General features: G+C 45.2%; 1 protein-coding gene across 2 annotated transcripts in view; it reads right to left on the minus strand.

Moving 5' to 3' along the window:
• rnf175 (ring finger protein 175) overlaps positions 1 to 17,645 on the minus strand; it is a 58,475-nt gene that overhangs the window by 14,503 nt on the left and 26,327 nt on the right. Inside the window, exons 5-7 of one of the 2 annotated variants that reach the window (XR_013576582.1) lie at positions 13,559 to 13,666; positions 12,798 to 12,918; positions 12,537 to 12,690 (exon numbers count right to left, since the gene is read on the minus strand). Coding sequence is in view for 1 of the 2 variants with exons in the window: in XM_078541706.1 (XP_078397832.1) it covers positions 12,557 to 12,690; positions 12,798 to 12,918; positions 13,559 to 13,666 (363 nt within the window). In the remaining variant the exon portion in view is untranslated. The remainder of the gene's footprint in view (positions 1 to 12,536; positions 12,691 to 12,797; positions 12,919 to 13,558; positions 13,667 to 17,645) is intronic. The other variant, XM_078541706.1, reaches the window with a different exon arrangement.

Genomic DNA, 17,645 nt, shown 5'->3' on the forward strand with positions numbered 1-17,645 from the left:
GTAAGATATTTTGTCACTAACTTTGATTGTTTTCTCATGCGTGACATTCATTTTTGCTTCCACAAGACCAAGGGTGCAGACTTAAATGCATGATGCTGGAGTCATAGAGGTCTACAGCACCAAAAAAGGCCCTTCGGCCCATCTAGTCTGCACCGGTCAAACAAGTACCTAACTATTCTAATCCCATTTTCCAGCACTAGGCCCAGAGCCTTGTATGCTATGGCATAGCAAGTGCACATCCAAATACTTCTTAAATGTTATGAGGGTTTCTGCCTCTACCACCCTTTCAGGCAGTGAGTTCCAGATTCCCACCACCCTCTGGGTGAAAAAATTCCTCACATCCCCTCTAAACCTCCTGCTCCTTACCTTAAAACTATGCCCCCTCCAAAATGGTTATTGACCCCTCCACCAAGGGGAAAAGTTCCTTCCTGTCTACACCCCTCAATTTTATACACCTCAATCATGTCCCTCCTCAATCTCCTCTGCTCCAGGGAAAATAACCTCAGTCTATCCAATCTCTCCTCATAACTAAAACTCTCCAGCCCAGGCAACATCCTGGTAAATCTCCTCTGCACTCTCTCTAGTGCAATCACGTCCTTCCTATTGTGCGGATTCCAGGACTGCACGCAATACTCTATCTGTGGCCTAGCTAGCGTTTTATACAGTTCCAGCATAACCTCCCTGCTCTTATATTCTATGCCTCGGCTAATAAAGGCAAGTATCCCATATGCCTTCTTAACCACCTTTTCTACCTGTCCCGCTACCTTAAGGGACCGGTGGACATGCACACCAAGGTCCCTCTGATCCTCGGTGCCTCCCAGGGTCCTACCATTCATCGTGTGTTCCCGTGCCTTGTTTGTCCTGCCCAAGTGCATCACCTCACACTTATCCGGGTTAAATTCCATTTGCCACTGATCAGCCCATCTGACCAGCCTGTCTATATCCTCCTCACTATTTACCACCCCACCAATTTTCGTGTTATCCACGAACTTACTGATCAACCCTCTTACATTCAAGTCTAAATTGTTTACATATACCACAAACAGCAAAAGACCCAACACCGATCCCTGTGGAACCCCGCTGGAGACAGGCATCCAGTCACAAAAAAAACCCCTCGACCATCACCCTCTGCTTCCTGCCCCTCAGCCAATTCTGGATCCAATTTGTCTTGGATCCCATGGACTCTTACCTTCGTTATCATTCTCCCATGTGGGACCTTATCAAAAGCCTTGCTGAAGTCCAAGTAGACTACGTCAAATGCATTGCCCTCATCTATATACCTGGTCACCTCTTCAAAAAGTTCAATCAAATTGGTCAGACATGATCTTCCCTTAACAAAACCATGCTGACTGTCCTTGATTAATCTCTGCCTCTCCAAGTGTACATTAATTCTGACTTTAAAATTGCTTCCAATAGTTTCCCCATCACTGAGGTTAGGCTGACTGGCCTGTAGTTCCCTGGTTTATCCCTTCCTCCCTTCTTGAATAATGGTACCACATTGACTGTCCTCCAGTCCTCGGGCACCTCTCCTGTGGCCAGAGAGGTATTGAAAATTATTGCTAATGCCCCTGCTATCTCCTCCCTTGCCTCACTCAACAGCCTGGGATATATTTCATCCAGACTTGGAGATTTATCTACTTTTAAGCCTGCCAGGCCACGTAGAACCACCTCCCTTTCTAAGCTAATTTCTTTAATTATATCATGGTCCTTCTGCCCAATTTCCATACCCACGTCGTCCCTCTCACTTGTAAACACCGACACAAAGTATTCATTTAGAACTCTACCTACGTATTCTCGCTCCACACACAAATTACCACTATGGTCCTTAATGGGTCCTATTCTTTCCCTAGTTATCCTCTTCCTCTTAGTGTACTTGTAAAATAACTTGGATTTTCCTTTATTTTACCTGCCGATGTTTTTTCATGCCCCCTTTTTTGCTCTCCTAATTTCCTTTTTAAGTTTCCCCCCCTACACATTCTATACTCCTCTAGGGCTTCCGCTGTTTTGAGCCCTCAGTATCTGCCATAAGCCTCCCTTTTTCTCTTTATCCAATCCTGTATATCCCTTGACATCCAAGGTTCCCTGGATTTGTTGGTCCCATCCTTTATCTTTTACTGGAATATGTTGGCCCTGTATTCTCCCTATTTCCTTCTTGAATGAGTCCCAATGCTCTGACACAGATTTACCTAAAAGTAGCTGCTCCCAGTCCACTCTGGCCAAATCATATCTGATTTTATTAAAATCAGCCTTCCCCCAATTTGGAACTCTGATTTCTGGCCCATCCTTGTCCTTTTCCATAACTCCGTTAGATTCAAGGTTGTTATAATCACTATCTGCAAAATGCTCCCCCGCTGATACCTCTACCGCTTGCCCGGCTTCATTCCGTAAAATTAAGTGAAGGACCGCCCCCTCTCTTGTAGGACCTTCTATGTACTGGCTTAAAAAGCTCTCCTGGATGCATTTTAAGAATTCTGCTCCCTCTAAACCTATCACACTATGACTAACCCAGTTAATGTTGGGGAAGTTGAAATTCCCCACTATTACAACCCTATTATTTTTACACTTCTCTGAAATTTGCCTACATTTCTGCTCTTCTATTTCTCTCTGACCATTTGGGGGCCTATAGTACACTCCCAGCAATGTGATTGCTCCTTTTTGGTTTTTAAGTTCTACCTATATGGCTTTATTCAAGGAGCCTTCTAAGATGTCATCCCTCCTTACTGCTGTAATTGATTCCTTGATCAATATTGCGATACCCCCTCCTCTTTTACCACCTTCCCTCTCTCGCCTGAAGACCCTATATCCTGGAATATTGAGCTGCCAATCCTGCCCCTCTCTCAACCATGTCTCTGTGTTAATTTGTGCCCTCAACTCATCTGCCTTATTTGTCAGACTCCTTACATTAAAATAAATACCATCCAACCTTGCCAAACTCCCTTGTGCCTTAACTGGCCTATAATTTCTTTGCCTTCCAGACTCACTTGCTCTCTCTTCTAATTTCGGCTTTGCATCTCCCCCTGCTGAACCTCTCTCAGGATCCCATCCCCCTGCCAGGTTAGGTTAAACCCTCCCCAACAGCACTAGCAAACCTCCCTGCAAGGATGTTGGTCCCATTCCAGTTCAGGTGCAACTATTATAGTCATCCATACTAGGCCTGACTGATCCACATCAAGAGTTCTCAAGCTTCACTCTCCTTTGTCAAGCCCTCCCACTACTTGAGGATCATCACAGAGATGAAAAATAACAAAGTTTATTTGCTCCATGACCAATTCTCTCCTTGAGCACTCCTCCACTGGCCCCTTCACTCTCACCTCTGCATAAAGGACAAGGACATTGTTCAACAGTAGTCAATGCCTCTAAAATTGAACCCTTTCACCAAGGGGTTCACCTGGGGACCCTTCTTGTAATGGTGTCCTTGGTCAAAAAGTTCTGATGCAAATTCCCCTCACCGGCTTCTTGTGAAGATTGTGTCATTCTCTATGGTCAACATACTACACAGCAAATTTACAGAATACACCAATTTTAGACATGTGGCTTGTACAACTACATCATCATCTTCATTTATCAGATTTCAACAGCTATAATTATGAAGGAGTTCATGGACATCTTTGCCACTACAAGTGGGATTATGCATTTAGCTGCTTCCGTCACATTCTCCTTCCTCAACAAGTACGTGTACCCCTCTCAACCCCTACTCTAGATCTAAGCAAGCTCCTATCTTCTCGTTGTCTTAGGCTGTCCTTTGGGGTAGAGGATGGCTTGCTTCCACACTAAAAATGAGTTCTCAGGTGACTGAAGAATCCAATGCTGGTGGGACAGATGGAGGTGAGGTGCCCGGCTGCCACACGTTCCTTTTGCTGTCGAGGCTTGGCTTCAGCTAGCCCTTGGCGACGAGACTTGGTGTTCAGCTCCTTCCCCAATGCTTTCCCTCCATTTCAGGCAGTCTTGGGCCAGGGATTCCGAGATGTCGGTGGGGATGTTGCACTTTTTAAAGGAGGCTTTGAGGGTGTCCTTGAAGCATTTCCTCTGCCCTCCTGGGGCTCGCTTACCATACCAAAGCTCCGAGTAGAGCGCTTGTTTTGGGAGTCTCGTGTCAGGCATGTGGGCGATGTGGCCCGGCCAGCGGAGCTGATTGAGCGTGGTCAATGCTTCCTTGCAGGGGATGTTGTTCTGAGTGAGAACACTGACGTTAGTGCACGTATCCTGCCAATGGATCCTGATGAGGCAACACTGGTGGTACTTCTCCAGAGTTTTGAAGTACCTGTTGTACATAGTCCACGTCTCTGAGCTATATAGGAGGGCGGATATCACGACTGCTTTGTAGACCATGAGTTTGGTGCCAGGTTTGGAGGTCCTGGTCTTCAAACAATCTCTTCCTCAGGTGGCTTATGGTCGCGCTGGTGCACTGAAGGCAGTATTGAATCTCATTGTCCATGTCTGCCCTTGTTGACCATGGGCTCTCAAGGTATGGAAAGTGGTCCATGGTGTCCATAGCATCGTCGTGGATTTTGATAACCAGGTCGGTGGGGGGAAGGCAGGTTGGTAGAGGACCTTTGTCTTATGGATGTTTAGTGTAAGGCCCGTACTCTCGTACACCTTGGTGAAGGTGTTGACGATGGCTTGGAGCTCAGCCTCCGAGTGGGCGCAGACGCAAGCATCGTCTGCACACTGCAGTTCAATGACAGAGGATGAGATGACCTTGGATCTGGCCTGCAGGTGGCGGAGGTTGAACAGGTTCCCGTTTGTTCTGTAGTTTAGCTCCACTCTATAGGGGAGCTTGCTGACAGTGAGATGCAGCATTACAACAAGGAAGATCGAGAACAATGTCGGTGCGATGACACAGCCTTGTTTGGCCCCAGTCCGAACGTGGAATGGGACCGTGGTGGATCCGTTGGTCAGGATCATGGCTTGTATGTCATCGTGGAGCAGGCGAAGGAAGGTGACAAACTTTTGGGGGCAGCTGAAACAGGGAAGGATGCTCCATTACCCTTCGCGGTTGACAGTGTTGAAGGCTTTTGTGAGGTCAAAGGCGGCCATGTACAAGGGTTGGTGCTGTTCCCTGCATTTCTCTTGCAGTTGCCACGCGGTGAAGATCATGTCCATTGTGCCCCTTAGTGAGCGGAAACCAGACTGCAACTCTGAGGAGCTCTTCAGCCACAGGGAGAAAGCGATTGAGGAGGATTCTCGCGATGACCTTCCCTGTGGCCGACAATAGGGAGATTCCTCTATAGTTACTGCAGTCGGATTGGTCACTTTCTTGAAGATGGTCCTGATTACGGCGTCTCTGAGATCTTCTGGCATGCTCTCCTTCCAGAAAAGAGAGATGAGGCCGTGTATTCATGCCTATATTGCTTCTCCACCATGCTTTAGTGCTTTGACACGGATTCCATCTACCCCTGATGCCTTGTTGCTCTTTAGCTGTCAAATGGCGTCTTCTACCTCATGCAGGGTTGGAGTCGTGCTGAGGTGGTGGCAGGTAGCATGCTGCGGGCTGGAGTCGAGGACACTCGTGTTGAAGACAGGGTCTCTGTTCAGATGATCTTCGAAGTGCTCCTTCCAGTGAGTGCTGACTGCCTCTCTGTTCTTGATGAGCACCTCTCTGTTCTTGGCCAACAGTGAAGTGGGGCCTTGGGTGTGCTAAAAAAAGCCTTGCACGTCATGACCGTCGGCTAACTGTTGGACGTCCTGCGCTTTCTGCACCCACCATCTGTTCTTTAAGTCACGGGTTTTTTGCTGCACTTCAGCCATCCGTAGAGCTGCTTTCTTGATCTCCAGTTGGGTTGCTGTTTCAGGTTCAGAAATGCCTTGTGCTTGTGGCTTATCAGTTCCTGGATCTCCTGGTCGTTCTCACTGAACCAGTCTTGGTCAAGAGATCAAGCATCTCTTCGCAGGTGCTGATTATGGAAGCCTTGAGGGCAGACCAGGCGCTGTGGACACTCTGTGTCTCTGGGTCACCAGTGAGGTGCTGGCTGAATAGGGTTCTATCATCAGGGTCCTCTAGAGCTTCAGTGTTGATTTTCCTGCGGCATTGTTTCTGTTACCATCGCTGCTTTGCAGCTACACTGATGTTGATGACAGAGCGAATTAGGAGGTGGCCCCTATCCTCCCTATAACTATAGCTCTCTGAATTGGCCATTTATAAAACCCATTTCCTGCTCCACTGATCTCAATCTCACTAAATTGCTGACCATAAACTTTTTTTCCCTGGCCTTATGCTAGATAGCATTGCAAATTAGTCCATGTCTTTATGTACTCTACCCCTCCGATTGAAAACGGCACCGCCCAGCCGCTGTCTTTTTGCAAACTATCTAACTTCCAACTTCCCTTTCCTCTCTAAAATGATGAGGACTGAGATAGGGCAAATGGCTTCCTTCATCTGTATCTATCTTGGGTTAAGGGATACAGGAGTACCTCTAATAGTGGAGTACAGTAGCATAGTGGTTATCTTACTGGACCAGAAATCCAAAGGCCTGGATTAGTGTCCAGAGGTATGAGCTCAAATCCCACCATGGCAGCCCATCAATTAAAATTCAGTTGGGGGGTGGGCTTCAATGCCCATCAAAAATGACTCAACAGCACCACTACCCAATGAGTTAGTTGAGATCTGAAGGACACAGCTGTCAGACTGATTCTGTGGCAGTTGGCAAGAGGACCAACGTAAGAGAAATGCCTACTTCATCTCGTACTCACGTACAGGTGTACACGTTCAGGTGTATTTGTTCATGGCAGTATTGGTGGGAATGTATACTGAGTAAATTGGGCCTATTCTCTGGAATTTAGAAAAATGAGAGGTGATCTCATTGAAGCATACAAGATTCTGAAGGGGCTTGGCAGGGTAGACACGAAGAATGATTCCACTGGTCAGTGAACCTAAAACACAGGAGTACAGACTCAGGATAAGGTGATGATCTTTTAGGAATGAGATGAGGAGAAATTACTTCAAAGGGTTGTGACTCTTTAGACTTCTCTACGCCAGAGGGTTGCAGATGCTCCATCTTTGAATACATTTAAGGCCACAACAGACAGATTTTTTGTGTCTCAGGGAATTGAGGGATAGCGGGAGCGGACGGACAAGTGCAGCTGAAGCCCAAGATCAGCCATGATCATATTGAATGGCGCAGCAGGTTCACTGGACCATATGGTCCAGTCCTGCTCCTATTTCTTGCCTTATGAGTGGCCACTGCACAGTCTTGGAAGAGACCAAGTTCCGCCTTCTCACTGAGGACATTGTGTTGTGTGGCAATACCACTGTGCAAAATGGGATAGATTCGGAAAGGATCCAGCAGCTGACAACCGTGCAACTACAATCTATAACCTCATGGTCCGACATATCCCTCACTCTACCATTATCAAGCTAGGGGATCAACCCTGCTTCAACGAGGAGGCCATGCCAGAAGCAGTACGTAGTGAACCTAAAAATAAACTGCCAACCTTGGGAAATTACAACACAAGACTACATGCATGCTAACACTGGAAGCAGCATGTAATAGAGCTAAGTGATCACACAACCAATAAAACAGTTTAAAACTCTGCAGTCCGGCACATCCAGTTTAAATGTTGGTGAACAATTAAACTAATGGGAGGAGGAGGAAGAGGAGGTTCCACGGACATCCCCGTTCTCAACGGTGGCAGAACCCATCACGTGAGTGCAAAAGTCAATGTTGAAGCATTTGCAACCACCTTCACACCCAGGAGTGCGTTTCAGCCTCTCCTTGAAGTCCCCACCATCAGAATTCAGGCAACTGAATTCACTTCCACATGATGAAAACATGTCTGTGCTCACTGGACACAGCAAAGGCTATGATTACCTATAACATCCCGGCTGTGGTTCTGAAGACTTGTGCTCCAGAACTAGTTGTGTTCCAACCAAGCTGTTTCAGTTAAGCTACAACATTGGCATCTACCTGGCAATGTGGAAAATTGCCCAACTATGTCCTGTCCACAAAAAGCAGGACAATTCCAATCTGGTCAAGCACTATCCCATCTGTCTATTCTCAATTATTAAGGTGATGGAAGGTCTAATTGACAGTGCTATCAACTGCACTTACTCAACAATAACCTGCTCACTGATGTTCAACTTGGGGTCCGCCAGGCTCACTCGGCTCCAGATCTCATAACAGCTTCAGCCCAAACATGGATAAGAGAGCTGAATTCCAGGGGTGAGGTGAGGGTGACTGCCCTTGACATCAAGGTAGCATTTGTTTGAGTGTGGCACTAAGGAGCTTTATAAAATTAAGTAAATGGGAACGCTGGCAGGAGTCATAAATAGAAAAAAAGGAAGATGCTTGTGGTTGTTGAAGGCCATTCATCTGCAGTGATATTATGGGCTGAGGAGTTCCTCAGGGCAGTATCCTAAGCCCAACCATCTTCAACTGCGTCACCAATGACCTTCTTTCCACCATAAGTTCAGAAGTGGAGATATTCACAACTGAGCGCCCAGTGTTTAGTTCCATTGGCAGCTCCTCAGATAATGAAGCAGGGAAAGGGACAAAGGCGGGCAGGGGCGAAAGAGAGTTAGAGAGGTGGGGAGGCTTAAGCAAAGAAATTCTAGAGTTTCGGGCCTGGCAGCTGAAGGCACGACTACCAATGGTGCAACAATTAAATCAGGGATGCCCAACCCAGAGGTGCGCAGATAACTCAGAGGGCTGTGGGTCTGTAGGCAATTACAAAGATATGGAGGGACAGGGCAATATAGGGAACTGAAAATATGAATTAAAATTTTAAAATCAAGGCACTGCTTAACCAGAAGCTAATATAGGACAGTGAGCAGTGATAGGGCTTGGTGAAAATAAGGACATGGGCAGCAGTTTTGGATGACCTCAAGTTTACACAGGGTAAAATGTACGGTGTGGGTGGGGGGGGGGGGCACACCAGGAGTGGATTGGAATTGTCAAACCTAGAAGTCACAAAGGCACGGGTAAGGGTTTCAGCAGATGAGCTAAGGCAGGAGTGCAGTTAGATGATATAATGGAAGTGGGGATAGGCAGTCTTAGCTCATCTTGGGACTAAATACAACAACAAGGTTGTGAATAGTCTGATTCAGCCTCAGAAAGTTGCCTGAGGGGTGGAGTCAGCGACTGGAGAATTGAGTTTGTAGAGAGGACTAAAGACAACATTTAACTGGAGGAAATTTTTGGTCATCCAGTCCTGGATGTCAGACAAGTGGTCTGCTAACTTAGGGACAGCAGAGGAGTCATGAGAAGTGGTGGAGAGATAGAACTGGTGTCGTCAGCATATATGTGAAAACTGACGCTGTTTTCAGATTCTGTTGCTGAAGGCAGCATGTAAATGAGAAACAGTAGAGGGCCAAGGATAGAACCTTGGGAAACACCAGACTAGCAGTGCAGAAGCATGGCCGTTGCAGCTGATTCTCTGGTTATTAGATAGATAATAATGGAACCAGGAAAATGCAGTTTCAACCAGCTGGACAATGGTGGAGGGGTGCTGGTGGACGATGGTGTGGTCAACCACGTCAAAGGCTGCAGACAGGCTGAGAAGAAGGGGTAACTCATTTTTGTCACATTAGCATGTGATGCAATGTAACATTGATAAGAGCTGTTTTGCTACTGCGACGGGTCTGGAAGCCTAATTGGAGGGATTCAAACATGGACACGGATTTGGAAAATGACAATACATTCAAGAACTTTGGAATAGAAAGGCAGGTTGACAGGACAACAGTTTGCAAGGTCAGTGGAGTCATGGATTGGTTTGTTGAGAAGACTGATGATGACAGTAGTTTTGAAGAGGTATTATGATAACAGATTTCAAGGAGAGAGGCCCTTAAATAATATGGTTACAAGAGCAGGCCAAAGGCTGGGTATTCTGCAGGGAGTGACTCACTTTCTGACCCATGTCCCTTCTAGTTTTTTTCTTGGAGTGCACAGCAATTTGTTTAAATGCATGGCCCCTTTAAATTTTTTTGGGTATTCGCACATGCACAATAATTTGAAGGGGTCAACTTGTGTGCAGCCTGTGCGGGAACTTTCAGGTTGCTGCAAAACTACACAGCTTAGAGAGACCATTGCTTCCAACTCCCCAAAGCCTTTAAATGGTAGCATTTACAAAGCACAAGTCAGGGGTGTGATGGAATACTCTGTTTGCCTAGACGAGTGCAGCTCCAACAACAATCAAGAAGTTCAATGCTATCCAGGACAAAGTAGCCCTCTTGATTGGCACCCCATCGACTATCTTTAACATTCACTCTCTTCGCCTATGGTGTACCATACCTGTAATGTGTATCATATACAAGATGCACTGCAACAACAAGGCTCCTTCAACGGCACCTCCCAAACACACAACCCCTATCACCTAGAAAGACAAGGGCAGCAGGGACATGGAACATCACCACCTTCATGTCCCCCCCCCACCACCACTTGAACATGTTGTCATTCCTTAATTGCTCTTGAGAAGGCGGTCATGAGTTGCTGTTGGGTAGGGAATTCCAGAATTTCACTGTCAAAATTCTGGAACTCCTGACCCAATAGTGACTCAGCACCACTTTTTCAAGAGCAATTAACAATGGGTAGTAAATACTGACCTTGCCAGCGATGCCCATATCCCACGAATGAACCAAAAAAGTCTTAAATCATTTGGACTTCACACCAGATGTACTGTAATTGCAGCCTGGTTTAAAGCTACCTTTAAAAGCTTTCAGGCTGTCATGTGAATGGCCTGGTAACGTAAAACTTAATTTCCTGTTTTTATTTTTAGTTACAAGAATACCCAAGCTGCTACCGACTCTAATATAAAAAAATTAACAATGCTTGTGCAGAGCTCTCCACACATTCTACAAGCAGCACACTACAATCTACAGGCTCATCATACTTGGAGACCAGTAACTGTGGTATAATGGCGCCTTTAGGTCGCCTAATAACTAAAAGTTGGCCTTGGACCAATGTATTCGATTTATGAATATAGTTAAACTACTGAGTGTACTAAATCAATGCAAATTTCACAATGCTAACCTCAAAATACAGGACTCAAGAAAATAAACTATAATAATAGAAAGCATTTGAGTTCTGATAGTTTAGCAGCACCACCATCAGAAACAAATCAGTACTGCAGTCATTTGTATCATGGATATTTTAATGTAGTGACAACAAAGACTTTTTTATCCCCCAAATGTTAAACTGAATTTTTTAAAAAAAATTCTTTCACAGGGTGTGGGTGTTGCTGGTCAGGCCAGCATTTATTGCCCATCCCTAATTGCCCTTCAGAAGGTGGTGGTGAGCTGCCTTCTTGAACCGCAACAGGCCATGCAGTGGAGGTACACCCACAGTGTAGGTACACCCACAGTGTAGGGAGGGAGTTCCAGGATTTTGACCAAGCAACAGTGAAGAAACGGTGATATCGTTCCAAGTCAGGATGGTGTGAGACTTGCAGGGGAACTTGCAGAGGTGGTGTTCCCATATGTCTGCTGCCCTTGTCCTTCCAGATGGTAGAGGTCGCAGGTTTGGAAGGTGCTGTCGAAGGTGGAAGGCACTGAGGTGAGGTGCTGCAGCACATCTTGTAGATGGCACACACTGCTGCCACTGTGCATCAGTGGTGGAGGGAGTGAATGTTTAAGGCTGTGGATGGGGTGCCAAACAAGCAGGTTACTTTGTCCTGGATGGTGTCAAGCTTCTTGCGTGTTGGAGTTGCACTCATCCAGGCAAGTGGAGAGTATTCCTGATACAAGTCAGTATTCCTGATTTGAGCTTTGTAGATGGTGGACAGGCTTTGAGGAGTCAGGTGATGAGCTATGTGCCACAGAATTCCAAGCCTCTGTTCTGTAACAGTATTTATATGGCTAATCCAGTTCAGTTTCTGAACAGTGGTAACCCTCAGGATTTTTATAAGTGAGGGACTCAGCAATGGTAATGCCATTGAAAGTCATGGAGAGATGGCTAGATTGTCTCTTGTTGGAGATGGGTCATTGCCTGGCACTTGTGTGACGTGAATGTTTCTTGCCACTTATTAGCCCAAGCCTGAATATTGTCCAGGTCTTCCTGCATATGGACATAAATTGCTTCAGTATCTGAGGAGTTGCGCATGGTACTGAACATTGTGCAATCATCAGAAAACATCTCCACTCTGACCTTATGATGGAAGGAAAGTCATTGATGAAGCAGCTGAAAATGGCTGGGCCTAGGACGCTACCCTGAGGAACTCCTACAGTGATGTCCTGGGACTGAGATGATTAACCTCCAACAACCACAACCACCTTTCTTTGTGCTAGGTATGACTAACCAGCACAGTTTTCCCCGATTCCCATTGGCTCCAGTTTTTCTAGGGCTCCTTGATGACACACTCAGTCAAATGCTGCCTTGATGTCAAGGGCAGTCACTCTCACCTCACCTCTGGAGTTGAGCTTTCTTGTCCATGTTTGGACTAAGGCTGTAATGAGGTCAGGAGCGGAGTGATCCTGGCGGAACCCAAACTGAGCGTCTGTGAGCAGCTTATTGCTGAGTAAGTACCACTTGATAGCACTGTCGATGACCCCTTCTGTTGATGAATGCTGATAAAATTAAATCTTGCAATAGTGACTGAAAGGATACACATTCCAAAAAAAGGATACACATGATTACAGGAGAGCTGGTACGTGTCTTCTATAATTCCTTCTTCACTGATATCCACATATATTTTCTGACCACACACAGCACAAATGTCATCAGAGAGATTCCTGGACGGCATACTACCACAATTATAGAACTGTAAATAGAAGTCACAAAACAATAGCATTTAGCATATGAAGCAAAATACAAAAATTGTTCTTTTTTAAAAAGAGATAGCTTTCTTGCTGTGCAAACATTACTTACTCCAATAGTGGAGGCCATATAATCGGAGCAAATCTCAGCAAAATCTCTTCCCATAACCCCATAATACAAGCCATAGAACAGCAAAATTACGCCAAAATCCATCGAGTCTTCTGTCTTTATTCTATGTTCAATGAAAGAGAAAATTGAGGCATCAACTTTTCAGCTCCAATAGTTAACGAAATAGATAAGACTGTAACCTGCTGCTGAACTGATAATGCTGCTCTTTAGATGGATGCATCAGAAGCAACGTACCCAAAGCTGAAATTTTATCCCTGACTAACAGACAAAAAAAATCAATTTCTCATTCCTGGCTCTGTCCTACAATTTTCACAAACTGTCCTTGACTGATATTAGTGTAAAGTCAATAGATGCTAAATTTGTGTAGACATGAGTTTACTTAATGCTCCATACAGATTTATAGCTCGTGTAATAATTCCAAAACCTTAGCTACAGAAACCATGTGTTTGGTGGCATATAACTAGTTGGCCTCCATTAAGAATTTATAAGTTCTGCACCCAAAAACCAGACAATGAATGAGAAACGACATCAAAGAGCATCTGCTGCAAGTATATAGTGCTGCAATTTGATCTGAAAGAAAAACTGAAGCAAGTTGATTCACTGAAAAGAAACCTCATGAAACAATCAACGCTTTACTACATTCTGTGGCTGAAACACGTGTAAATGCTAGCCACTATATTTTGTATTCACTAACAAAGAGTAATTTTAAATTGTGTTAATAAAACATCCAAAAAGTTCCATACCTGAAGAACAAATTGAAGCCAAACATTGTAAACATTACTGCCAAATATCCCACAATGCCCACTGCATAGCTTAGTTTGTAGATGAGAAGGAACCATTTGTAGACCATCCTGTTGATTTAATATAAAGGCAAGGTTCATGAATAAGACATTTCTATTTGATTTTTCACTAACAAAAAACAAACTCTACAATAGTTTGAATGTGTGGAAAACCTTAAAGCATTTAGGGTGAGTTGATAGCATAGCGGTATTGTCACTGGATTAGTAATTCGGAGACCCAGGTTCGAATCCTACCAAAAACCTGGAATTAAAAGTCTAATCATGACCACGAAACCATTGTCGATTGTTGTAATGTCCTTTAGAGAAGGAAAACCACTGTTGTTACCTGGTCTGGCCTACATGTGACTCCAAACCTAGGCAATGTGGTTGACTCTTAAATGTCCTCTGAAATGGTTTAGCCACTCAGTTGTATCCAACCACTATGAAGGAATGGAACCGGACAGACCACACAGCATCGACTTAGGCACTGGAAATGACAAAACCAGCCCTGTCAATCCTACCTTCCTTCCATCATCAGGTCAAAAGTGGGGACGTTTGCTGATGATTGCACAATGCTCAGCACCATTCACAACTCCTCGGATACAGAATCAGTCCATATCCAAATGCAGCAAGACATGGGCAATATCCAGGCTTGGGCTGACAAGTGGCAAGTAACATTCACGCCACACAAGTGCCACGCAATGACCATCTCCAAAGTCCTCCTTGCTACAAATAATGTCCCAGACACCACCATCATCATCATCCCTGGCAGGGTAAACCCAGCAGAGCAACAGTGATATATAGTCTGGAGTTGCTCTGGGTCAATATCGACTCCAGGCCCCATTAAGTCTTACGGCATGAGGTCAATTCAAACATGTGCAAGGAAACCTCCTGCTGATTACCACGTACTGCATCCCCTCAGTACTCCTCCATGTTGAACACCACTTGGAGGAAGCACTGAGGGTAGCAAGGGTGCAGAATGGGTGGGGGATTTCAACGTCCATCACCAAGAGTGGCTTGGTAGCACCACTACAGTCTGAGCTGGCCGAGTCCTAAAGGACATAGCTACTAGACTGGGACTGCAACAGGTGGTGAGGGAACCAACAAGAGGAAAAACACACTTGGCCTGATCCTCACCAATCTGCCTGTCACAGGTGCAAGTGTCCATGAAAGTATCAGTATGAGTGACCACCGCACAGTCCTTGTGTAGACAAAGTCCTGTCTTCACATTGAGGATACCCTCCATTGTGCTAAATGGGATAGATGTCGAACAGATCTAGCAACTCAAGACTGGGCATCCATGAGGTGTCGTGGGCATCAGCAGCACAATTTGTAACCTCATGTCCTAACATATCCCCCACTCTACCATTACCACCAAGTCAGGGGATCAACCCTGGTTCGATGAAGAGTGGAGGGCATGCCAGGAGCAGCATCATGCATACCTAAAAATGAGGTATCAACTTGGTGAAGCTACTTGCATGCCAAACAGCATAAACAGCAAGTGATAGAGGTAAGCGATCCCTCAACCAACAGATCAGATCTAAGCTCTGCAGTCCTGCCATATTGGGTCGTGAATGGTGGTGGACAATTAAACAACTCACTAGAGGAGGTGGCTCCATAAATAACCCCATCCTCAATGATGGAGGAGCTCAGCATATCAGTGCAAACTCATTTCAATTCAATTCACTCCACGTGATATCAAGAAACGGCTGAAGGCACTGAATACTGCAAAGACTATGGGCCCTGAAAGTATTCCAGCAATAGTACTGAAGATTTGTGCTACAAAACTTGTCGCGCACCTAGCCAAGTTGTTCCAGTACAGCTACAACACTGGCATCTACCCAGCAATGTGGAAAATTGCCCAGGTATGTCCTGTATACAAAAAGCAGGACAAATCCAACCCAGCCAATTACCACCCCATTAATGTACTCTCAATCATCAATCAAGTGATGAAAAGGGTCATCAACAGTGCTATCAAGTGGCACTTGCTTAGCAATAACCTGATCACTGATGCTTAGTTTGGATTCTGCCAGGATCACTCAGCTCCTGACCTCCTGTCAGCCTTGGTTAAAACATGGACAAAAGAGCTGATCTCCAGAGATGTCGTGAGAGTGAGCTTGGCATCAAGGCAGCATTTGACCGAGTATGGCATCAAGGAGCCCTAGCAACACTGGAGTTAATGAGAATCAGGGGGAAAACTCTCTATTGGTTGAGTCATACCTAGCACAAAGGAAGATGATTGTTGAAGGTCAATCATCTCAGTCCCAGGACATCACTGCAGGAGTTCCTCAGGGTAGTGTCCTCAGCCCAACCATTTTCAGTTGCTTCATCAATGACCTTCCTTCCATCATCAGGTCAGAAGTGGGGATGTTTGCTGATGATTGCACAATGTTCAGCACCATTCACAACTCCTCGGATACAGAATCAGTCCATATCCAAATGCAGCAAGACATGGGCAATATCCAGGCTTGGGCTGACAAGTGGCAAGTAACATTCGCGCCACACAAGTGCCAGGCAATGACCATCTCCAAGAAGAGAGAGTCTAACCATCACCCTATGACATTCAATGGCATTACAACCGCTGAATCACCCACTGTCAACACCCTGGAGGTTACAAATGACCGGAAACTGGACTGGACTAGCCATATACATACTGTGGCTACAAGAGCAGGTCAGTGGCTAGGAATCATGTGGCAAGTAACTCACCTCCTGGCTCCCCAAATCCTGTCCACCATTTACAGGGAACAAGTTATGTGATGGAATACTGTCCACTTGCTTGAATGAGCACAGCTCCAACAACATTAAAGGTGCTTAACACTTTGGAGGACAAAGCAGTCCATTTGATTGGCACCCCATCCACAACATCCACTCACCCACCAAGGCTCCTTGGACAGCACCTTCCAAGCCCACGACTGTTATCATTCAGAAGTACAAGCGCAGCAAACACACGGGAAGACCACCATCTGGAAGTTCCCCACCAAGCCATACACCATCATGACATGAAATATATCGCCGTTCCTTCATTGTCACTGGGTCAAAATCCTGGAACTCCCTCCCTAACAGCACTGTGGGTGTACCTACATGACATGGACTGTAGTGGTTTAAGAAAGCAGCTCACCACCGCCTTCTCAAGGGTAATTAGGGACAAGCAATAAATGCTGGCCTAACCAGCGACGCTCACATCTCATGAATGAATAAAAAATTAGAATTTTCACAATATGACTACAACAATGAAGCAATTACAAAGTCTGGTCACAGAACTGCAGCGAATGTACATTTTATACAGTGCATGAGTTAAAAACAACAGTATGCAACAAGTGATGATTAAATGCACATTGAGGTCGTCAAACTTTCAGCCAATTACTATGAACCTTTGTAATCTAAAGCAAAGGTGATGGATGTATATTAGCTATTTGCTGCCAATGGAACAGACATAATGACTTGATACAAGAGTAACACAACCCATGTAAACAGAGGTGTTTTCAACAGGTGATGAGCCATTAACCAAATTAGACTGCAGAAGGCATTCTGAGACCCACAACCGTTTTCATTGTCTGACCATAGTCCAATACAAATCCAGTTTCCACTCCTTGCTTCTGGATTCTCTGCCTGTCCAGAAGTCAAACCACTACTGGGGAAAAACCCAGCTCTTAAATACAGGGTTCAATAAGCATCACCTGCTCTCAATTTTCTCTGAAGACAGTTCTATATTATTCTTAAAGGAACCTATATTACTAACATTGTCACTCTGTTAAAGAAAGAATGAAGAAACTTGCATTTATATAGCACCCTTCACAAATTCAAGACATGTCAGAGTGTTTCAAAAATTACTTCGACATGATTGTCCAATCCAACAAGATACGCTGTTGGACCTGGTTCTTGGAAATGAGGTGGGCTAAGTAGATCAAGTGTCAGTGAGGGAACATTTAGGAGACGGTGATTGTTGTACTGTACGTTTTAGGATGATAAAAGTAAAACAATCAAGTCAGAGGGAGTGCAGCTGCATTAAGTTTCAAGGGAGTAAAGCAAGGCTGGATGGCCTCTACTTTAA

This window comes from Cetorhinus maximus, chromosome 1 (assembly GCF_964194155.1).
Source record: "Cetorhinus maximus chromosome 1, sCetMax3.hap1.1, whole genome shotgun sequence".
In the NCBI taxonomy this organism is placed as follows: Eukaryota; Metazoa; Chordata; class Chondrichthyes; order Lamniformes; family Cetorhinidae; genus Cetorhinus; species Cetorhinus maximus.